Below are 24,929 nucleotides of genomic sequence, written 5' to 3' on the forward strand. Positions count from 1 at the left end.
CCAGCTTACAATATCTCCACATGTAGTGTCTTACAGCTATGAACTCGGCCCTTCTGTTTTACTAATAAGATAACAAAGTAACCCTTTAGTAGTGAACAAGTACAGTACTGCTGATGGTACCAGGTGCCCCGTACCTGCCTAAAACTGCTCAGAGGCTGTGTGGCTAGTAGTGTACTGACAAATATGCAGCTTTGCGACAGATATACAATAGAACAGAAAGTAAAGATTCACTTTATGTCTAGTATGATGTTACTTTCTGTGCACTTTTAGCTGAATTTATTAGAACCACATGATGCTTAATAGTTCAGCTATTAACCAGAAAGTTAATATTCAGCACGGACAGTGTGAGTTTTCTGAAAGTCTTGTGCAGTCTACAATCTCATTGTTCTATAACTTATGGTATGTTGAAAAAAACGGGGATTCTTCAGTTCAGAATCCTCATATTTTAGTAAAGATACAGTATCATCTTTTTTATTTGTGTTTGTATTGAGGCTTTTATTTACAAATCAGTTTTTTTTACCCACTATGCTATCCTGATTTATCTTAGTGAGGAGTTTTCATGTGTCCAGTCTGAGAAACTTTAGACTAGACTCAAAACTTTGAATACTTTTCCAAGTTACGCTTTAACACCTTAAAGGAAATCTACCATCTAAATCTATCATGATAAACCAAAGACACTTACTCATAGATCCAGGCACCGTGACTGTGGTAATCTTTTGATATTTGTTATCTATTACCTCCTTCCTTCTAGAATGAACTTTGGAAATTATGCTAATGAGCTTGAAGGGCTCCTGGGGGCATTACCAGAGGCCGTCCATGCTGCAGATTTATAGGCTGCAGCAAGTTCCCCTTCCCACTGTGTCCTGAAACGTACATCAGGCAGAGGGAGGAGAAAGTAGTTAGGGAGAAGAGGGGGAGACAAAGTAAACGCCTGTTGAGCTGCTGCACAGAGGGGCTCTGGTAACACAAGAAACCCCCCCAACCACCTTGAGATTCATTAGTATAATTTTAAAAGTTGATTTTAGAAGGAAGGAGGTCATGGATAACAAATATAAGAAGATACCACAGTCACGGTGCCTGGATATATGAGTAAGTGTCCCTAGTTTATCCATGTTTGATTTTGGGCTTCAGGACAGAGCATTTTTTTGCTTTTCCATAGTCATATTACAGAATCTATAACTTTTATAATATTTATCTGTCATAGACACATGAGGCCTGCTTTTTGTGATGAGAGTTGTATTTTCTAATAGCTTCATTTGTGTCACGTCGGTTATAGTGCAGCTGTGATACAAATGTGTCTTGTACACTTTATAAGTACCTGTACAAGCCGTTTGCCTGTACAAGCCGTAGTAATAGGGGGCACAGACACAATGTACTCCAACCAAATCAAATGGATTGTTTCCAAAATCAAATAACACCACAAAAAAAGGGGAAACAAAAAGAAAAATGTAAAAATGACACTTTATTAGATCAATTAAAATAAATCCATTTAAAAAGACAACATACACGAAAAGGTCAAAATACGGTATCTTAATACGGGCAGTCTCCAGGTTACGTACAAGATAGGTTCTGTAGGTTTGTTCTTATGTTGAATTTGTATGTAAGTCGGAACTGTATATTTTATAATTGTAGCTCCAGAAAAATTTTAATTGGTTTCTGTGACAATTGGATTTTAAAAATGTTGGGTTGTCATAAGAACCAGGATTAACAATAAAGCTTAGAGGGGTTGTCCGAGAGATCTGGAAAAAATCTAAAGGTGGCCGGGAGAGGGCTGCTTAAAAAAATTAAGTCCTACTTACCTTCCGGTGCCCTCCGGTATCCAGCTCTGCTGTCGCTCCGGTCCGGGCGCCATGTAAACAAACATGGCCGCCAGAGCAGCGCAGGACTCAGTTTCCGGCCGGCCGTGGCCAGGCATGCCTAACTGTCCCTATAGACAGCATTGTGTATGGGTGCCGGAAGGTTGTCGGGTCCGGCCGGAAGCTGAGTCTGGATACCGGAGGGCACCGGAAGGTAAGTAGGACTTTATTTTTTTTAAGCAGCCCTCTCCTGGCCACCTTTAGTTTTTTTTCTAGAACTTGGACAACACCTTTAATTAAAGACACTTTTGATAACTGTTACATTTGATTATTGCAGCCTAAGGCTAAAGTACAGTAAATTACCAACATCCAGAGGTCTGTTTGTAACAAGGGGACGTCTGTATATAAGGTCTAGTCCTCAGAACTAGTCAAAGTATTTGCTTACAAACAAGTATTGCACATTACCCAGAGGAATAACAGAGGAAAAGAAACACATATACAGGTATATACAGACCAAAGGTAGAGCATGGGTGTGCACGGAGAACCCACTTAAAAAAATAACTGCATATATTGCTACTGGAGGGGGCAGAGGGCGCCATATTGGATTCTTTCACCACCCCCGTGAGGTCATTGGGGGAAGCAGATGCTTAGAGATCACAAGTGAAGCTTCCATATACTGCAATACTGCAGTATATGGTAGAAGTGATCAGGCACCCAAGGGTTAAAGTAGAGGTGAAGTGTAAGTCTAAAAATTTGTAAAATAAAAAAAAAAAAAATAGGAAAAAAACTTTTAAATATCTAACGTTCAAATCACCCCCCTTTCCACAAAACTGATATAAAAAAAATCATAAACATGGCATCACTGTATCCCAAAATGCCCAAACTATCAAAATATAAAGACGATTATTCCCGCATTTCATAAAAAAATTTATAAAGAATTATCGAAAGGTCATACAATCCCCAAAATAGTAGCAAATGAAAACATCATCTCATCCTGGAAAATATGAGACTATACACATATCTCTAAGGCCTCATTCACACGGCCATTGGGGTACGTATATATATACGGCCGACGTATATATGTTGGATATATGTCCCCCATTGGCCGGCAATGGACGCACGGCCCCGTACGGAGCGGTCCGGTGCACCACACGTGTGGTACTGTACCATTCCGTAGCCGGGAGAAAGATAGGACATGTCTTGTCTTTCCCCAGAATATGGCGCTGTGTCCTATGTTTCTCTAATGGAGAGGGGCAGGTGAGCGGCGCTCATCCCCTCCTCCTCTTCCTGGTGCTGCCGTGTGCCCGTCGTGTTACGGTACTGCAGGCACACGTGTATGTGAATTCAGCCTAAGCTGTACTATGAAAAAGTTGTCAGCGCCAGAAGATAAATAAGATTTTTTTTATACTAGGTTTTCATTTTTAAAAATCTATTAAAAATCTATTTAAATCTATATAAATTTGGTATCCCCTTGATCATATCAACCCAAGGAGTTTTCCAGTTTCACCACATTGGAATCTTTTTCTCGCTTCCCATTTCATGGCACGGAATATAAGATACAATCACCGGAAGATATAATTTGTTACACAGAACACAAGCCCTCTGTCACGGGCACCCCCGCGATCCATACCACGGATCGCGGGTGCACCCGTGCCTCCGTTGCGGGCACCCCCGCGATCCATATCGCGGATCGCGGGTGCACCCGTGCCTCCCTCCGCTGCCCCACTGCTGCTCCGGTGCACTCACCTCTCCTGGCTCCCGCTCCCGTCCGGACTGGGTCTCGCGCGCGGCCCCGCTCCCTAGGGCGCGCGCGCGGCACTGCCTCAAGATTTAAAGGGCCAGCGCACAGGTGATTAGTATTGGTCATTTCCTGTTTTGTATATAACCCTTTGTTTCCCATCATTCCCTGCCGGATCTTTGTGCCTCTTAGCCTTAGAGAAAGCTTTCTAGCGAGTATTGCTGTGTTCCTGCGTATCCCTGTATTCCTGCGTTCCAGTGTATTCCTGTGTGTTCCCGTTCCTGAGTCCTGTGTTGCCGTGTTACCTGTGTTCCTCCCTGTTGCTGTGTGCCTGTGTTCCCGTACCCTCCTGCCTGGACCTCCTGTTGCTGACCCCGGACTTGAACCTGACGTTGCATCTCTGCCGCCTGCCCTGACCCTGTGCCTGGACCCGACTACGAGTTTGTCATCCGTTAAGGTACCTCGACCTCGGCTGCCACCGTGGGCTAGTCACACCTGGGAACGACCTAGTGGTTTCCTGCCGCAGCAAGTCCAACCCGCTTTGCGGCGGGCTCTGGTGAAAACCAGGTGCCGCTAGGCTCCGGTTCCGGGTGTTGGCTAGTTACATCTCCCGCGGTGGTCCAGAGGATCCACTGATCCTAACAGTAAGATCCGGCCATGGATCCCGCCGAGGCTCCTTCTCCCAGTCAGCCTGATCTCGCCACCATCGTGATCCACCAGTCCCGGCAGATTGCAGCACAGCGGAATCAGCTAGAGCAAGTCACCGCCATGCTCCAACAACTACTTGCTACCCAACATCAGCAACAGTCTCCTGAAGCGGTCGCTGCGACCCCTGCTGCCCCGGCTTATCTTCCTGCTGCTGAACCCAGGCTACGCCTCTCTTTGCCCGGCAAGTATGATGGAGATCCAAAGATGTGCAGGGGCTTCATAACCCAGTGCTCCTTGCACATAGAACTGATGCCGTCGCAATTTGCCACAGAGCGGTCCAAGGTGGCATTTGTCCTCAGCCTTCTTTCCGGGAAAGCCCTGGCCTGGGCTACTCCGCTTTGGGACAGAGATGACCCGGTTGTGTCTAACCTCACTGCGTTTCTGTCTGAGTTCCGGTCTGTCTTCGAGGAACCAGCACGAGCCTCCTCTGCGGAGTCTGCATTGTTGAACTTGCGTCAGGGCAACTCATCGGTGGGAGAGTACGCAGTTCAATTCCGCACCCTGGCTTCTGAACTTGCGTGGAACGATGCAGCCCTCACCGCTACATTTAAGAAAGGGCTCTCTGCGCAGGTCAAGGACGCACTGGCAGCTCGGGATCTTCCATCTACTCTGAGTGACCTCATCACCTTGGCCACTCGAATTGATGTTCGGTTTAAGGAGCGAGCTGAGGAACTACGCTCCGAGTATCCTCAAGGCCGTGTTAGACGCATTCCTCGCCTGGCGCCAGTCTTCCAAAGGCCGCTCCAGGGTCCGCCTGAATCTTCTGCTGAGGAACCCATGCAGGTTGACCGAACCCGGCTCACTCTACGAGAGCGTTCAAGACGCCGACAGGAGAACCTATGTCTGTACTGTGCCAGCCCTGAGCATTTCATCGGTTCCTGTCCTGTCCGTCCTCAACGTCCGGGAAACGCCAGCACCTAGGCTTCTTGGGAGAAGCGTCCCTAGGTGTAAATACAGCTTCTCCACGTCTGACTCTTCCCGTGCTCCTCAGCGTTGGCACCGGTACCCAGATCCAGGTTACTGCCTTCCTGGACTCGGGCTCTACAGCGAACTTCGTGGATGCAGCCTTGGTCTCTCGGCATCACTTCCCGGTGGTTCGTCTCGAGAAGCCATTGTCTATTGCCTCGGTCAATGGTCAGATTCTCTCCGTACCCATCTGGTTTCGCACGGAGCCCCTGCTTCTGCAAGTTGGTGTCCTACATCAAGAGAGACTTTCGTTTTTTGTGCTGCCCCAAAGCACATCTGCTCTCCTGCTGGGTCTCCCCTGGTTGCAGCTTCATGCCCCTGTACTGGACTGGTCCTCCGGGCATATCCTCCGTTGGGGTCCGAACTGTGCTTCACGTTGTATGCAGATTATCCGTCCGCTACCTGTGAGGACTTCGACTCTGGCTCCCAAGTCTCTGGAGGGTCTGCCAGCTTGTTATCGGGACTTTTCGGACGTTTTCTCCAAGAAGCAGGCGGAGATTCTACCACCACATCGTCCCTATGATTGCCCTGTGGATCTTCTTCCTGGCGCCACTCCTCCCAGAGGTCGTGTCTACCCTCTTTCTGTACCTGAGTCTCTGGCCATGTCCGACTACATCAAGGAGAATCTGCAGAGGGGTTTTATACGCAAGTCCTCCTCTCCAGCTGGCGCAGGGTTTTTCTTCGTTACCAAGAAGGACGGCTCCCTACGTCCCTGTATAGACTATCGTGGGCTGAATAAGATCACGGTAAAAAACCGTTACCCTCTGCCGTTGATTACAGAACTCTTTGATCGCCTACGTGGTTCCAAGGTGTTCTCCAAGCTGGACCTCCGTGGTGCTTACAATCTCATCCGGATCCGCAAAGGTGATGAGTGGAAGACGGCGTTTAACACCCGTGACGGGCACTTTGAGTACCTAGTGATGCCCTTTGGACTGTGTAATGCCCCTGCTGTTTTTCAGGAGTTTGTGAACGACATTTTTCGGGACCTTCTTTATACTTGTGTCGTGGTCTACCTCGATGACATCTTGGTGTACTCTCCAGACCTTGAGTCCCACCAGGCACACGTACGACAAGTTCTAGGTCGACTTCGTGCCAATCACCTCTATGCCAAGTTAGAAAAATGCCTGTTTCACCAGCACTGCCTTCCCTTCCTTGGTTACATAATTTCCAACAGAGGCCTTCAGATGGACCCCGCGAAGCTGTCTGCAGTTCTTCAGTGGCCACGTCCAGAGGGTCTCCGAGCCATACAGAGGTTCCTGGGGTTTGCGAACTATTACCGTCAGTTTATTCCCCATTTCTCCACTCTGGTGTCCCCCATCGTGGCGCTCACCAAGAAGGGTGCCAATCCACGTGCCTGGTCTCCAGCTGCTGAAATGGCCTTCTCCAAGTTAAAGTCTGCTTTCTCCTCGGCTCCCGTACTCTCTAGGCCAGATACGGACAAACCCTTTCTTCTGGAGGTGGACGCATCCTCCATAGGAGCTGGAGCGGTGCTCACTCAGAAAGGGCCCAAGGGCCGAACCTTGACTTGCGGTTTCTTTTCCAAGACTTTTTCTCCAGCTGAGAGAAATTATTCCATTGGAGACAGAGAACTATTAGCCATCAAACTTGCTCTTGAAGAATGGCGATATCTTCTGGAGGGAGCTCTCCATCCTGTTTGTGTGTACACTGACCACAAGAATCTTCTGTACCTCCAGACAGCCCAGCGCCTGAATCCCAGGCAAGCCCGGTGGTCTTTGTTCTTCTCCCGCTTTGACTTGCTGATTCATTTTCGTCCGGCAGACAAGAATGTCAAGGCTGATGCTCTGTCCCGTTCGTCAGATGTTGTTGGAGATGAACCAGTTCCTCGGCACATAATTTCTCCTGACCAGCTTGTTGTTGCAGCTCCGGTGGACCTTCGGCAGCTGCCTCCTGGCAAGACGTATGTTAGACCTGCTCTCAGGAAGAGGATTCTGTCTTGGGGACATTCTTCTCGTCTGGCTGGGCACCCTGGGGTGCAGCGCTCCTTGGCTCTCATCTCCCGCTATTACTGGTGGCCAGACCTGGTCAAAGATGTTCGGGAGTTTGTGGGATCCTGCTCCTCCTGTGCCCGCAATAAAGCCTCTCGTCTCAAACCGGCTGGACTGTTACTCCCGTTGCCGATACCCAGTCGCCCGTGGTCTCACGTGGCAATGGACTTTGTTACTGATTTGCCTGTCTCCTCGGGCAATACTGTCATCTGGGTGGTGACGGACCGGTTTTCCAAAATGTCCCATTTTGTTCCCCTTCCAGGTCTTCCGTCTTCTCCACAGCTTGCCAGTTTGTTCTTCAAACATATCTTCCGTCTGCATGGCCTTCCGCTTCACATTGTGTCCGATCGAGGAGTCCAGTTTGTCTCTAAATTCTGGCGTTCTTTATGTAACCAACTGCAGGTCATCCTTGACTTTTCTTCTGCTTACCACCCTCAGTCGAATGGTCAAGTAGAGAGGGTGAACCAGACTTTGGGCTGCTACTTGCGCCACTTCGTCTCAGCCCGTCAAGACAATTGGACTGACCTTCTACCTTGGGCTGAGTTCTCTTACAATTCTCTGGACTCGGGATCTACTGGTTCGGCTCCGTTCTTCGTGGTCTATGGACGTATTCCTCGCCCACCTCTCCCGCTGTCTACTCCCTCTGTTGTCCCTGCGGTGGAGGATCTGGTGCAGGATCTCAAGGCTGTTTGGGACCAGACCCGCCAGTCCCTTCTACGAGCTTCTGACCGTACCAAGACCCAGGCTGATAAAAGACGTCGAGCTCCTCCTGTCTTCTCTCCTGGTGACAAGGTATGGCTATCCTCCAGATACGTCCGGCTTAAGATACCCAGCTATAAACTTGGGCCCCGGTTCCTTGGCCCCTTTGAGGTAATCAAGCGCATTAATCAAGTGGCATACAAGCTCCGCCTTCCTCCATCTATGCGCATCCCGAACTCCTTTCATGTATCCCTCCTGAAGCCAGTCGTCTTGAACCGCTTCTTCCAGCAATCCCCTCCTCCGGCTCCTGAGGCTGATTCTCCAGATGTATATGAAGTCAAGGAGGTTCTGGACATGAAGTTCGTAAGGGGTAAGCGGTTCTTCCTTGTAGATTGGAAGGGGTTCGGGCCTGAGGAGAGATCCTGGGAGCCTGAAGAGAATATTTTTGATCGGACTCTCCTCCAGAGGTTTCTTGGGACCAAGAAGAAGAGGGGGAGGCCGAAGGGGGGGGGTACTGTCACGGGCACCCCCGCGATCCATACCACGGATCGCGGGTGCACCCGTGCCTCCGTTGCGGGCACCCCCGCGATCCATATCGCGGATCGCGGGTGCACCCGTGCCTCCCTCCGCTGCCCCACTGCTGCTCCGGTGCACTCACCTCTCCTGGCTCCCGCTCCCGTCCGGACTGGGTCTCGCGCGCGGCCCCGCTCCCTAGGGCGCGCGCGCGGCACTGCCTCAAGATTTAAAGGGCCAGCGCACAGGTGATTAGTATTGGTCATTTCCTGTTTTGTATATAACCCTTTGTTTCCCATCATTCCCTGCCGGATCTTTGTGCCTCTTAGCCTTAGAGAAAGCTTTCTAGCGAGTATTGCTGTGTTCCTGCGTATCCCTGTATTCCTGCGTTCCAGTGTATTCCTGTGTGTTCCCGTTCCTGAGTCCTGTGTTGCCGTGTTACCTGTGTTCCTCCCTGTTGCTGTGTGCCTGTGTTCCCGTACCCTCCTGCCTGGACCTCCTGTTGCTGACCCCGGACTTGAACCTGACGTTGCATCTCTGCCGCCTGCCCTGACCCTGTGCCTGGACCCGACTACGAGTTTGTCATCCGTTAAGGTACCTCGACCTCGGCTGCCACCGTGGGCTAGTCACACCTGGGAACGACCTAGTGGTTTCCTGCCGCAGCAAGTCCAACCCGCTTTGCGGCGGGCTCTGGTGAAAACCAGGTGCCGCTAGGCTCCGGTTCCGGGTGTTGGCTAGTTACATCTCCCGCGGTGGTCCAGAGGATCCACTGATCCTAACACCCTCATACAGCTCTGTACATGGAAACATAAAGAATGTATAGATTTTAGATATAAGAACGGAAACGCAAAAAAGTAAAAGAGCCAAGTCGTTAAGGGGTTTAGGAACTGCCCCAGTGGGGTGGGAGGGGGGAGCTGGGGGCTGCAGTTTTTTCCTTGGCAGCTGAAGGAGTAGCTGTCATCTGAAATCTGCCTCACTTTTTCTTACCACATGAACAGCACTAACATTATGCAAGTGATAACTACAACTATTTGCCTCAAGCAGAGCAACTACTGGTCCGGAATAACTAGGAAGATGCTCTGCTGGTTTCTGCATTGCTGGGTTTATGGTATTACATTGTTATAGGATGACAAGCTCTCTTCAGGTTTAGATAATATTTTAAAAAAATATATGATTGAATGAATAATTGCATTAAAATAAACTTATGCCGGTCCACGAGAGAACACAACCGCCAACATTTATTAGAGGGTTTGCACCCAGGCAGTGCAGGGTGCACAGTGGCGTAACAAGACTGTAATGGGCCCCGCTGCAAACTTTGTGTCCGGGCCCCATTTAGCGAAACCCTTATCGATTTCCAGATCTAACACAGTAAACTTGAGAATACACATATTCTAAATATACACGTTACATATACATACACATAGATATGTACAAATATACCAGAATTTAATGTACTGGACACATAAATATATACCGGCACATAATATGCTGTGTATAAATATGTAGCGGCAATGTACTTCACAAAAGGTAGAGTAGAGATAGGCATCACTGATTAAATCATTCATCTCCCTCTGTGTTGCCCTGGTCCATCCTAGTCCATATCCTGGTGGGCTCCTTACAGGTGACAATACTCCATCAGCTGTACAACCTCACAATGACTTCTTCCGGCTGTCTCTGAAGGATTTGCTAGCAAGTCAGCTCCTTGCCACATATCTCCACACTGTGCCACTAAAAATATATCACAGTTATTGTAGTATAGTATCCCCTGGATAACTTCTATGTCCCACACCATGCTGCTAAATAACATGCTAAAATTCATAAGAGTCATATAAATTTCACAAGAGCCCCATACATTCATAATAAATTCATAACAGCCCCGCATCATATAAAATTCATAATAGGACCCCCGCATCATTGATCATTAAAAAATTATGAAATCGGTACTTACCTTCCTTTTCTGGCCAACGCTGGCAACAATGTCTCCTTAAGTGTTGGAGGGGGCCTGCACCTACCTCAAGCAGATGCGGGCACCCGACTAAGCAGTAACTTGCCCTTTTAGGACACAGAGCAGCTGTGACACAAAACTGGCGGGTTAAAAGTGGTGTCGTGTGGGGTGACTGACTGGCCTGCGTCTCCCTATTATATATTTAATAGGGAACCGTTCAGGAGCCAGAGAAGCCGGTTCTTCTTAGTGAGCGGAGCCTAATGAGCCAGCTCACTAAGAAGAGCTGCAATTCCCATCAATAGTACAATCTTCTCAGCTCCTCCTGCTCTATAACATGCTGCCTACAGATAGGACACTTTGTACAATCTACGCAGCTTCTCCTGTTCTATAACATGCTGCCTGCAGATAGGACACTATCTACAATCTACTCAGCTCCTCCTACTCTATAACATTCTACCTGCAAATAGGACACTATGTATAATCAGGGCCGGTTCTAGACAAAGTGGGGCCCTGGGCAAAACTAAAAGTGGGGCCCCAAAATAAAACTATTTTATGACCAGTCACAGTCAGCAAGAGGCTCCCTTTAGTATGGTAAAACATACTGTAATATGGGAGAATTTTATAGGAGATAGATAAATGATAGGGAGATTTATGGGCAGCATGGTGTCTCCGTGATTAGCACTACAGCCTTGCAGTGCTGATCAACATCTGCAAAGATTTTGTATGCGTGTGTCTGCGTGGGATTCCTCCGGGTCCTCCTACACTCCAAAAAATTACTGGTAGGTTGATTAGACTGTGAGGCCCATTGGGGAGAGGGACCGATATTTTCTGAAAGCAGACACTTGCCCCATTTTCAAAATTGCATCAAGGATTTTATAGAAATTGGCGCCTTCATGCAATTTTGATTCAAATTGAAACATTTTATTAAAAATACTTAAAATTTGACTTTGATGGCAAAAAATTTGATCCAAACAGAAAATGTTTACCTTCACATCTCCTAAATGTAATACGTGGACATTTGTACAGTTCACAAATGTCCCATATTGATATGTTCACATAATATCACTAAAACTGTAATAACTAGATATCTGCTTTTCAGCTAGACATTTTTAGACAGTCACAACCTGCAAAATATATCAATAAAACAGAATAAAAAGTAAAGGCGCCATAAAACCTATAGAATTTTGAAAGCAGACAACCAGGCGTTTCATTTGGCAATTAACATTCAAAATTTCCTCTAAAATATGTACAAATCCAGAATACTTATATAAAGAAAATCTACTTTCCTAAAACAGTATCACAAAATAAAGGGAATCAGAGAGAAAGGGCCACATTTATCACTTTGTGCGCCTAAGTGTAGTAGTTGCGCCTAAATTCTGGCGCACTGTTTTCCAGAATTATCACAAGCTACAACCATCTGTGATAAGTTAATTTCCTGCCTCTTATTAATCAATTAACTTTAACACAGTTTAGGCGCAATTTTGGCGCAGTGTTAGATTCAGGCACTTACATGTGATCCTGCTACAAGCTCCTCTCTGCTTCTCCCACAGCCCAGCATGAAGATAACCCTCACAGCAGCACCCAGGTGTGTGACACCCTGCACCCAGTGACCTCCTCAGCAGGGGCTTCTTCTGGAGGGGATCCCCCAGTGCTGGTCTCCTGCTGCACCCCTGTAATTCTACACAGTATCCCCCTCAGATACACTGGTGATACTGTGCAGAATTACATGGGGGACACTTGTCAGTACTATGTGCAACATTCTGTAATGTTCTCTTCTCTCTTGTTTTGTAAATAGAAGGTGATGAACTGTAAATAGAGTCTGCAGCTCCTGTCTGCAGAGTATCTCATGTCTGTATTATATGTTCTAGTGTCTGCAGAGTATCTAATGTCTGTATTATCTGTACTAGTGTCTGCAGATTATCTAATGTCTGTATTATCTGTTCTAGTGTCTGCAGAGTATCTCATGTCTGTATGATCTGTTCTAGTGTCTGCAGTGTCTGGCTGAGCTTTGCTGCTAGAAATGAGCTGTTCTGCAAAGGGTCTCAGTGCTTTCTTCTCACTTAACGCCACCTTCGGGTTGGAGTGTTTTTGCGCCCGTTTTTGCGCCTAAATTAAAAGTCGTAAGTGATGAATATCATTAGGCGCAGCAAAACATCTGGATTGCTAGGATAAATGAGGGAAAGCTGGTTATTTTTGCTGCGCAGCTAGCTTGGCGTTTAGTTGCAAAAATGGCACAAAAACGGTGCGCCTGAATGAAAAGGCGCAAAAACAACAGAAAAAAACCATTGATACATGTGGCCCAAAGTGTGTTCTTAGATAGTTCTGCATAGAGAAGGGTTAAAAACATGAATATTAGTTGATATTATCCCTTCTCAAAATGTAGTAACATATAAAGTGAATTTTTCCATTATCTGTGAGGTGCAGCAGCTCCTGTGTGCAGCAAATGCTCCCTGCAGCCTGATGGCTAAGGATCTGGAGGGGGGACACTTCAGGGTGCTATATCTCTGGCTCTGTGACACATAGAACCTCACTTCTTTTTTCCTATGAAAGAAGAGAGTCTCCTCTTTTATATGAATCTAAATTTGTGTTTCTAAAATGTAGGAAAACGGAGATATTAACTGTTAAACTGCCGTTGGGAGTGATTTTTATATATATAAAAATGGCACCTGATATTCTCACTTTAAACCTGAATATCTCTGGATCCATAGCACCTAGAAACAAAATTCAAGATTCATTTGAAAGAAGAGATTCTCCCCTTTCTCCCAGGGGCCCTGGGCAATTGCCACCTTTGCCTACCCCTAGCGCCGGCCCTGTGTATAATCTACTCAGCTACTCCTGCTCTATAACATGCTGCCTGCAGATAGGACACTATGTACAATCTCCTCGGCTCTGTTCACACTAAGATTCTATCAGGCCTCCTTGAACAAAGTAAGAGACTAATTGCTAAGGGGAATGGTAACAATAATTTTCAATGTATTTGTATATTTCCAGGAGGAATAACAGAAGAATGATACAGTGAAAGTTCTAGAAAACAATTTACCCCAGATACATGAGTAATGATGACACCTCTTTAGGTGATCATTATTGTGACTACTCTGTACCTTACATTATGTATATTGATCACGGTATACTAATTATACACGCTCTGTACCGGTAGAGGAAGGGTCCCCCAGGTATTCGCTATTAGGCTAATTGGCTTCCATGTAAATACACAGCTCTTATATGGCAGACAGAATACTTATTTTTTGTCATGCTGATGCAATGATCCTCAGTTGCCAATACAAACAATATGTTATTTAGAGATGCCTTTATTTAGACATGGTGCCGAGGAGATATTAGTAGCAGCATCGCACGCCACGGCACAAGTCAAAGTACAGGCAGTGACAAGGACTCTTAGTCCTCAGCATTCCCTATGTGTCATTGATCTTCTGGATGTAATTGCCTTACAAAATTGGTTACAAAGTGTAGAAAACCCATTTATTATGGAATTTTTAGTTAATATGGTGGGGAGGGCGGCTCCTAATCATGATCCGCATCATGGGTACAGTGGTGTGCAAAGACAAGGAGCATCTGTCACTCTGGAGGATTTGTACTGTATGATGGGCACTGTGTAATGCTTCATTTCACCTGTGGGGGAGCTGCAGAGAACTTCAATACTCAGGCCTCAGTCACACGTTTTGCTTATGAACTAGTGATGGGAATTACGGCTCTTCTTAGAGAGTTGGCTCGTTAGGCTCCACTCACGAAGAAGAGCCGGCTCTTCTGGCTCCTGAACGGCTCCCTATTAAATATATAATAGGGAGCCACAGGCCAGTCAGTGACCCCACATCACACCACTTTTAACCCGATTTCATCGCGATAAAGGGGGTTTAGTGAGCCATCGTGAACGACCTATCATTATTATGAACGCAAACCTAGGGCGCAGGGGCGGGCCTCGGCCCGATCACATAGGGAGAACGCATTTGATTGTTAACCAGACCCCGGGGTCTTGTATTTAAACAAGACAACGTGGTCTGGTTACCAATCGAATGCTTTCCCCAGGATACACATATGCGATTGAGCCGAGACCCCCACCCTGTGCGCTAGCGTTGCGTTCATAAGTGGAACATGTGACCACGGCCTTACTCAGGTTTTATCCTCTTAGCAGGAAGCCATTTTGTAATTAGCTTATAACAGACAACTTTTTTGTCAATTAGGAATTGTCTAACGGAGAGAAATCTATCAATGGTGTCACCCCCATTATTGTAAGTTATCCACATAAGTGGAAATATTGGGGATCCATAGGGTTCAAGTTCCAACCATAGAAACTACTCATCCCTTCTCCTTTGCTTTCTCCCCCTTACTGGATCACCCAAAGAGTCTTAAATTCCCAGAATTACCAGCATGTTATGGAGCAGGAAAAGCTGAGCAGATTGAACATAGCAGCGATGTGTTATTCACGAACGAACCGGCTCTAAGAGCTGGCTCTTCTACAGGTGTCCCATCTGCAGGTGTCAAGTTATAGAGAAGGAGGAGCTGAGTAGATTGTACTTATTGGGGCGTATTTACTAAGGGTCCGCTTATGCACCTTCATCGGACTTTCCGAGATTTTGGGGATTTGCGCGGCTTGGACAGGTATTTATCAGGGGTCTGCGGTGGCATTGTGTCGCACGCGATCAGATTGTGGCGCAGCTGCGCTGGCTTCCATGCAACACAAATCAGGGGTCACGGCCTTCAGATGATCCGACTGATTCGGACTGAGCACGGGATTTAATCAAATTGTATCGCAAGACAATGCACTTACATGCACCAGGAAGAAGAAGGTGAACTCCGTTGGACTTGAGCAGGGAAGTGACACATGCAGGATATCGGGCGCACAATCTTAGTTAATTGTGGCACAGTGCATTATAGTCGGACAATGCACTGTGCCGGTGAACGCCGCGGGACCAGGTAAGTAAATCTGCCCCATTATCCTATGCTCAGGCACCATGTTATAGAGCAGGAGGAGCTATGTTTGGGCAGCAAGTTATAGAGCAGGAGGCTTTCTTTATCTGCTGCCTACAGCTAGGACAATATGTACAATCTGTTCAGCTCCTCCTGCACATAAGACACCGTGTTAAGTTAATAGGTTCAAGTGACAGGTTTTCTTTTATGTCTTAAGTGGGGATTTGCTTAATCTGACTTGACATAAGTGTTGTAAATGTTTAATGAGTTGTCCAGGGCCGGTATGACATCACTCATGTGCACAGAGGAATCTTGTTCTACAAGCATCTTCTCCCACATCCCTGTAAATGTTTAACATGTTCCTCTAAATTCACCAGAACAACAAGCTGTAGTTGTAAACCATGTTATGTTATGTTAGGGGTAATCTCCAATGCCAGAGCCATAACGTTAGGGGGTACAGAGGGCGCAGTCACACCTTGAGGGCCCAAAAGGTTTCCCTTCTCCAAATGAGCAAACTAGTAATTATAATGTATACATTATAGTTAGGGAGCCCGGAGACCAGCAGCTGTAAGTTACCATATGCTTGTCTCCATAGAGGTGGTGTAGTCTACATAAAAAAATCAGTTTTGAGCGGTTTTGCCCACCAATACAATTTAGATCAGTAGGACAAGTGCACAGCCACCCCATTTCACCCTCTGGATCTTGTGCTCACCTTTCAGCAGTCCCATCAAAATGAATGAAGCTGAAGAACCCCTGCATGACCATTTCTCTGTTCAAACAGGACAATAAAGAAATTGGGGCACATTTACAAAGGGTCCGTCGGGTTTCGCGATTTTTTCCCATTTGCCCTGAATCGCCCCAGGTTTTTGGTGCACGCTATCGGATTGTGGCGCATCGGCGCTGGCTTGTATGCGACACAAATGGGGGGCGTGAATGTCGGACAACCCGACTGAATCTGATAAACCGCAAAATTTAAAAACCAAATTGTGTCGCAAGATCAGCACTCAGATGCATCGGGAAGAAGCAGGTGAACTCCGGGGGACCTGAGCGGGGAAGCGACACATGCAGGAAATTGGACGCACGATCTTAGTGAATCGCTGCAGCTCCGAATCCTCGTCGGACATTCCCGATCGGTGGCGTCAACGGGACGGGTAAGTAAATGTGCCCCATTGTGTTCTTATGACTGGTGGGGGGCCCGGTGGTCAAACCCAGGGGCGTAACTTGAGGAGGTGCAGAGGTTGTGGTCGCAATTCGGCCCAAGAGGCTTTAGGGGCCCATAAGATGTCACTTTCCCATATGAGAAGACTAGTACTATAAACCATAGATTATAGTCAGAGGCCTGGCGCAGACTTTGCACTGGGGACATTTGCTTCTAGTAACGGGTTAAACCCATCCCCTTTTTGCACAAATTGCTGTTTTCTAACAAGGAGCTTAACAACAAAATTCACAACAGGTTTTTAGAAAAAAACGGATGCGTTTTTAAAAATATTCGGTTTTTAACGGACTGCTTAAAACGGACCAAAACCGGGTTCAAAATACCATGTGTGGCATCACCCTCATTCTCTGGCAGCAAGCAGAGATCTAGGAAGTAATGTAGAGTACACAATGGGGCAGATTTATCAAGTGTCTGAAAGTCAGAATATTTCCAGTTGCCCATGGCAACCAATCACAGCTCTCACAGCAACTAGAAATATTCTGACTTTCAGACACTTGATAAATCTTCCCCAATGTATAATACTAGTGTCTGCTTTATTTCCAGACGTTGTGCACAGAGAGTCATTTGTAGTTAGTTTCTTCTGTATTATGACCTGTGGCACCAGGAATACATCTCCCATTAAATTACTATGAATACTTATCACCTATTGTTCACCGGCAGTACAAGTGGTGCTTTTATTTGCGCTTTTAAGTCACACTGACATTTTCCACCGGCTTTAGTTCATTTTGACACTGCGTATGTTAAAAAAGCAAAGTGAAATATCTCACAGAAACAGGATTGAAAATACTAGATGCCAAATGGTTCCTGTGCCTTTAAACCAGACAAAAATACTTTTTGTATTATATTTTATATTCACATTAAGATATTAAATTTAGATTGTATGTGATTGTGGGATGAAGAGCACATAATTACCAGTAATGAAACATTTTTAGGAAACCATTCATGTTAAAAATCTTTAGGCAGCAAGTTAGTAACATGAGCAGATATATATATAGACTGCTTCCCTTTATTTGGAAATGAATATATCCATTGATGCCATTGACACCCCAATATTCTTGTTATATGTTACTATTCCCTTAATTATACGAGGGTAATTGCTTGTATAATAGTGAATGTTAAGTAATTTAATAAACCACAGAAATGTATATTGAAGGGTTTATAACATAACTGCCGGTACCCCACAAGGAGCTACCGTACTTCACCTTTCTAGGATTTGTGGTGGTCCTGTTCTCAGTAATGGGTGGAGCGGCAGGTTGGGCATGCGTCTTATCGCTCTATTCAATTGTAAAGGAGTGGGCAGATTGCTCAGCACAGCTATCTCCAGTATTCTCATAGTCAAAGTGACAACATACAATTGGAGTGGTAGTAAGCATGCTCAACCTGGTGCTCCTTCAGTAAATAAGAATAATCCCGGTTCTGTGGGTTGCTGGGCTTCTCGGGATCCTTGGGGTCCCAGAAGTCTAACCCACACAAATCAGTTTAATATAAGCTATGGATAGGAGATAACTGAAAGGGTCCTGGGGATTGACCAGAGTTCCCCAGGTGCAGTAGTTTCACAGGCTGTTACACTGTTCAGTTACACTTTCCCCCCCATCCCACAGTGTGATATTATAGCCACCAGGGTGGAGGAAAGTGATCATCCACAGTGTAACAGCCTGTGAAGCTACAGCACAGATGGGCTCTAGTACAGACCCCCAGAGACCTTCAGGCTCATAAGCATAATTATAAAAGATGATTTCAGTAGAAAGGAGGCCATGGTGATTACTGCAGTCACAGTGCCTGGATATTTGACTAAGTGCCCCTGGTGTATCATGCTTGATTTCTATTTCGTTTAAATAGTTGATACAAGCCCTTTAAGGCATATATTTCCTTCCAGCGTCATCAGAAGCCAGCGAACAAATCATAGATGACATCGAAACAATTCCAGATCAGACCAAACTGTTTCCGTTCACAGAGAATGAGGCATCAACAAATGGGATTCCACCAGAAGATGAGCAAACCGAAGCTGTGGAGGCAGTAGAGTTAGATCAAGAAGAACCCACAGAGCCTCCGACAGAAGATTGCTGTTCCAGCGATCCACCAGGAGAGGAGGAACCTGTTGAAGAGTCCACAGACCTGATCACTGTTCAGGACAGCTCAGTGGTGGAAGGTTGGTGGCCATCTAATTATCAGTAGGGATGTAGTATGGGGATAAAGATAAGAGATTCTTGGGCACTTTATATTGGATCGATCCTATATGCTTGGGTTCATGAATGCCAATGGAACTTTCAGATCATGTTTATTGCCATCATGATGGCATCATCCAGAACATAAACTCTGATTATACATATCATTTACACATCACTTGAAGTCACTGATACAGAGAGCTCAGAGCTGAAGTCAAGCTCTCCCCACCTCAGAATGCCTCCCCTGCTGTGTTAGACACCCCTGTGTTCAGAGGCATAAGTAACTGCCTCTTCTGAAGTCTGGTGCATGATGTCAATCACAGCAGAAGGGGCGTTCTGAGGTCGGGAGAGCTTGACTTCAGCTCTGAGCTCTCTGCCCCTGTGACTGTATGCAACCAATTAACTTCCCACTGCAAAGTTGATTTTCTGGATGACGCCACCACACTGGGCAATGAAAGAAACATAATTTAGAAGCTTGATAACATACAGGCAGTGGTTTATAAGGTCAGTTTTAATGAATTCTGGACGGCAAAAATTTCTTTGAAGATCTGAGCATGCATCAGTTGACTTGCACGAGTTCTGGGTGGTAAAGCCATATCATAGCCGCCAGATAGCAGGTTTACTCTAGAAGATCATGTAATGACACTGTGCGTAACCTGCAGTAGTAAGGAGAGGTCTCATTTCTCCATGGTGTTTGTGTCCAGGTGAGATAGAAGAAGCTGTGGAAGCCAAGATGCATGAAGAGTCTGTGAGCGAGGGACCGGAGACAATAGAGGATGAAAGCGGACACCCGGTGGATGAAGCCGAACCAGAGATGGGTACGTTGATAGGGGAGTGAATGTTTTCTTCTTTGTTACACTGGTGAGACAAACATTAGAGTCCCAGTAATGAGAAGTTCTGTCACTACTGTTCTACTGTTACTTTGCCCCGGTCCTCAGTTATGTAAGGAGATACTCAACCTTACACATATGTCCGCTGTCTACAGACGCACTGGTTTGTTTGTTGGACAATTACAGCAGGTTTATTCAATAGTTGCTTACCTGTATCTATGTATTGTGTTACTTTTTATGACTTTGTTGTTTCCTTTGTAAATTAGTCTTGTCACAATGGGGAAGTAAGTCAAGCAGCTTACATTACCTAGAGGTCAGGCCCCACTACATGTAAGTGCTTCAGTAGTCACGCAAGGGAATGCATCCTCAGCCCATGCTGGTAATATCATGTACCTGAGACACAGAAGCGGAGACACCGAAGCGGACATACAGACGGTTATAGAAGTAGGCGGGATCTGGATCTTTATCTGCAACTATGGCCTCATTCACACGACTGTAATTGGGACAGTGATCTGGCCATTTTCGATCTCCGCCCCCATTAATGTCTATGGCACCCAGTTACGGTGCCGTGAGCCCACAATGGGCGTGAATAATAGTGCAGCCGTGCCACAAAACGGTTGCGTGTCTGCTGTCTGCAGTCTCCCCCCTGCATTCCAAGACAAGCTCACACAGAGACACTTCCTGCCGGCAAGCAGCAGTGTGAGGAGGCTAAATATACAAGCTACAGATTAGATCTTTATAGCAGGAGAAGGAGTTATAACACAGCTGGCAGTGTTTGTAATTGCTCAGATGTAGCAGAACTGAGGTGTGTCATTGTGTATTATAGGCATCTCATGGATCTTATGATCTCTTATCTCTGATCTATCTCATCTCTATTTATGTGTTAGATTTTAGTTAATGTTCAGAAGCTAAACAAAAGTGTAGATAAACCCTGATAATCTAAGCACCTTGTCAGCACACAGCATCTCATAGCACAGAGGGATCATGAAGTGTCTGCACAGCTAGTGCCACCCTCACTGCTAAATCTTACACTGGCCATCACTGAGTTATAGGAGCTAAAACAGCAATAAAACTGAGGAAAATTGTTAAGTGAGGGGTTAAAGGACATCTACCATCAGGATGAAGGATTGAATACCAAGCACACTGACATACTGGTGTGTGCCCCCTCTAGCAGGATCTGCTCTTCTAGCATCTTAAGCCCTTGTTTTTATGAGAAAAGGTTCTGAAAAATTATGCAATTGAGCCTGAAGGGCTCGAAACATCTATTTAAAAACAAGGGCTTAAGAAGCTAAAAGAAGAGCAGATCCTGCCAGATGGACACACACCAGTATGTCAGTGTACCTTTAAGGGGTTTGAGAACTTTCTTTAATAAGAGAACCCCTTTAACTCTCCCCCTGCAGCCTCTAAACTGAACTCATCGCAAGCAAACATGACTCTTCTTACCTCACTTTCACATGAGTTTGGAGGAAATTTTTTTCGTAGATAAAAGGGGAATTCTAGAAAGGACATTTCATACCCTACCTCAGTGGCCTGCTAGTTTAATGGGTTAAAGAGTAACTGTAAAGGTTTTTTGTTTTCCACAAATAAATAGCTCTTGGGATGTAAAACAACTTTGCCTATTATCTTTATTACCTATATGCAGCAATGGCTGCTTCCTCTCCATGTGCTGATCCTTGAATCCGTCAGAGAAACAAAGTGTAGACAAGCTACGTTTTCACAGGGGAGGAGCTCATGTGACAGTGAATGTAGCAGATATGGATGTGAATGCAGATGTCTCCTGCACAGAATAATGAGGTACAAGATCTCCCCTGTTCTCTATCAGTCCCTCCATCCCAGTCTCTGATTCTAAAGAACTTTCTCTGTCTCTCTCTGCACCTCATGCTGTTCTCTATAGGAAGCCTGAGCCGCAAACACTGGTAGGAATAGAATTTGCTCTGAGTTTTCTAAATACTCCTCACGGATCCATGAAAAACACCTTCCTGTTGATGTGTCAATTGAAAATAATGGGGCACATTTACTTACCCGGTCCGAGGAGTTCACAGAAAGTGCACTGTCCGACGATCATGCACTGTGCCGCGATTCACTAAGATGGTGCGTCCGATATCCTGCATGTGTCACTTCCCCGCTCAGGTCCGACGGAGCTTCTTCCTGGTGCATGTAAGTGCATTGTCTTGCGATACAATTTGCATCTTAAATCCCGCGCTCAGTCAGAATCAGTTGGATCGTCTGACGACTCGTCCCCCGATTTCTGTTGCATGAAAGCCAGCGCAGCTACACCACAATCCGATCGCGGGCAACACAATCCCAGTGCAAACCCCTGTTAAATACCTGTCAAAGCTGCGCAAATCCCAAAAAACAGCGAACAAACCGATGAAAGTGCGATCCGCGACCCTTAGTAAATGAGCCCCAATGTGTCTTTGGGGGACATGTATCATAGTTTTTTTTCCTATGGTGTATAATTAAGACATTTGGCAGCTCTTTTTTGCGCCTTATATTGGATCATGTCTTTTTTCGTGTGATACATAGTTTTTCATATCCTGACAGGTGTAAATTTTGGCTTCTTTTTGATATTTTTTGTTGAAAATGTCTCAAATCCACATGAACACAAGCCAAGTGAGGGGGTTATATACAGAAGAGGATACAAGCCATATTAGGGGTTTATATGCAGATGAGGATACTAGCCATGTGGGGGGTTATATACAGGAGAGGACACAAGCCATGTGAGGGCGTTATATACAGGAGAGGACACAAGCCATGTAAGGGGTTATATACAGGAGAGCACACAAGCCATGTGAGGGAGTTATATACAGGAGAGGATACAAGCCATGTGGGGGGTTATATACAGGAGTGGATACAAGCCATGTGAGGGGGTTATATACAGGAGAGGACACAAGCCATGTGGGGGGTTATATACAGGAGTGGATACAAGCCATGTGAGGGGGTTATATACAGGAGAGGACACAAGCCATGTGAGGGGTTATATACAGGAGAGGACACAAGCCATGTGAGGGGTTATATACAGGAGAGGATACAAGCCATGTGAGGGGGTTATATACAGTAGAGGACACAAGCCATGTGAGGGGTTATATACAGGAGAGGATACAAGCCATGTGAGGGTGTTATATAAAGAAGAGGATACAAGCCATGTGAGGGGTTATATATAGGAGAGGATACAAGCCATGTGAGGGGTTATATATAGGAGATGATACAAGCCATGTGAGGGGGTTATATACAGGAGAGAACACAAGCCATGTGAGGGGGTTATATACAGGAGAGGATACAAGCCATGTGAGGGGGTTATATACAGGAGAGGATACAAGCCATGTGAGGGGGTTATATACAGGAGAGGATACAAGCCATGTGAGGGGTTATATATAGGAGAGGATACAAGCCATGTGAGGGGGTTATATACAGGAGAGGATACAAGCCATGTGAGGGGTTATATACAGGAGACGACACAAGCCACGTGAGGGGGTTATATACAGGAGACGACACAAGCCATGTGAGGGGGTTATATACAGAAGAGGATACAAGCCATGTGAGGGGTTATATACAGGAGAGAACACAAGCCATGTGAGGGGGTTATATACAGGAGAGGATACAAGCCATGTGAGGGGGTTATATACAGGAGAGGATACAAGCCATGTGAGGGGGTTATATACAGGAGAGGATACAAGCCATGTGAGGGGGTTATATACAGGAGAGGATACAAGCCATGTGAGGGGTTACATACAGGAGAGGATACAAGCCATGTGAGGGGTTATATATAGGAGAGGATACAAGCCATGTGAGGGGGTTATATACAGAAGAGGATACAAGCCATGTGAGGGGTTATATACAGGATAGGATACAAGCCATGTGAGGGGTTATATATAGGAGAGGATACAAGCCATGTGAGGGGGTTATATACAGGAGGGAACACAAGCCATGTGAGGGGTTATATACAGGAGAGGATACAAGCCATGTGGGGGGTTATATACAGGAGTGGATACAAGCCATTTGAGAGGGTTATATACTGGAGAGGACACAAGCCATGGGAGGGGGTTATATGCAGGAGAGGATACAAGCTATGTGAGGGGGTTATATACAGGAGAGGATACAAGCCATGTGAGGGGGTTATATGCAGGAGAGGATACAAGCCATATGGGGGTTATATATAGATGAGGATACAAGCCATGTGAGGGGGTTATATACAGAAGAGGATACAAGGCATGTGAGGGGTTATATACAGGAGAGAACACAAGCCATGTGAGGGGGTTATATACAGGAGAGGATAAAAGCCATGTGCGGGGGTTATATACAGGAGAGGACACAAGCCATGCAAGGGGGTTATATACAGGAGAGGATACAAGCCATGTGAGGAGTTATATACAGGAGAGGATACAAGCCATGTGAGGAGTTATATACAGGAGAGGACACAAGCCATGTGAGGAGTTATATGCAGGAGTGGATACAAGCCATGTGGGGGGTTATATGCAGGAGAGAACACAAGCCATGTGAGGGGTTATATGCAGGAGTGGATACAAGCCATGTGGGGGGTTATATGCAGGAGAGGACACAAGCCATGTGAGGGGGTTATATGCAGGAGAGGATACAAGCTATGTGGGGGGTTATATACAGGAGTGGATACAAGCCATGTGAGAGGGTTATATACTGGAGAGGACACAAGCCATGGGAGGGGGTTATATGCAGGAGAGGATACAAGCCATGTGAGGGGGTTATATACAGGAGACGACACAAGCTACGTGAGGGGGTTATATACAGGAGAGGAGACAAGCCATGTGAGGGGTAATATACTGGAGAGGACACAAGCCATGGGAGGGGGTTATATGCAGGAGAGGATACAAGCCATGTGAGGGGGTTATATACAGGAGAGGATACAAGCCATGTGAGGGGGCTATATGCAGGAGAGGATACAAGCCATGTGGGGGGTTATATATAAAAGAGGATACAAGCCATGTGAGGGGGTTATATACAGGAGAGGATACAAGCCATGTGAGGGGTTATATACAGGAGACAACACAAGCCATGTGAGGGGTTATATACAGGAGAGGATACAAGCCATGTGAGGGGGTTATATACAGGAGAGGATACAAGCCATGTGAGGGGTTATATATAGGAGAGGATACAAGCCATGTGAGGGGGTTATATACAGAAGAGGATACAAGCCATGTGAGGGGTTATATATAGGAGAGGATACAAGCCATGTGAGGGGTTATATATAGGAGATGATACAAGCCATGTGAGGGGGTTATATACAGGAGAGAACACAAGCCATGTGAGGGGGTTATATACAGGAGAGGATACAAGCCATGTGAGGGGGTTATATACAGGAGAGGATACAAGCCATGTGAGGGGGTTATATACAGGAGAGGATACAAGCCATGTGAGGGGTTATATATAGGAGAGGATACAAGCCATGTG

General features: G+C 46.1%; 1 protein-coding gene across 3 annotated transcripts in view; it reads left to right on the forward strand.

The window, feature by feature from the left end:
* The window catches only part of ERICH5 (glutamate rich 5), a 36,478-nt gene that overhangs the window by 5,055 nt on the left and 6,494 nt on the right, over positions 1-24,929 (forward strand). Inside the window, exons 1-3 of one of the 3 annotated variants that reach the window (XM_072154647.1) lie at positions 1,009-1,089; positions 18,387-18,659; positions 19,380-19,493. In XM_072154647.1, coding sequence (XP_072010748.1) covers positions 1,086-1,089; positions 18,387-18,659; positions 19,380-19,493 — 391 coding nt within the window. In that variant the 5' untranslated portion in view covers positions 1,009-1,085. Of the gene's footprint in view, positions 1-1,008; positions 1,090-18,386; positions 18,660-19,379; positions 19,494-24,929 lie in introns of those variants that run through there. The other 2 variants (XM_072154646.1, XM_072154644.1) reach the window with 2 other exon arrangements.

This window comes from Engystomops pustulosus, chromosome 5 (assembly GCF_040894005.1).
Source record: "Engystomops pustulosus chromosome 5, aEngPut4.maternal, whole genome shotgun sequence".
Classification (NCBI taxonomy): domain Eukaryota; kingdom Metazoa; phylum Chordata; class Amphibia; order Anura; family Leptodactylidae; genus Engystomops; species Engystomops pustulosus.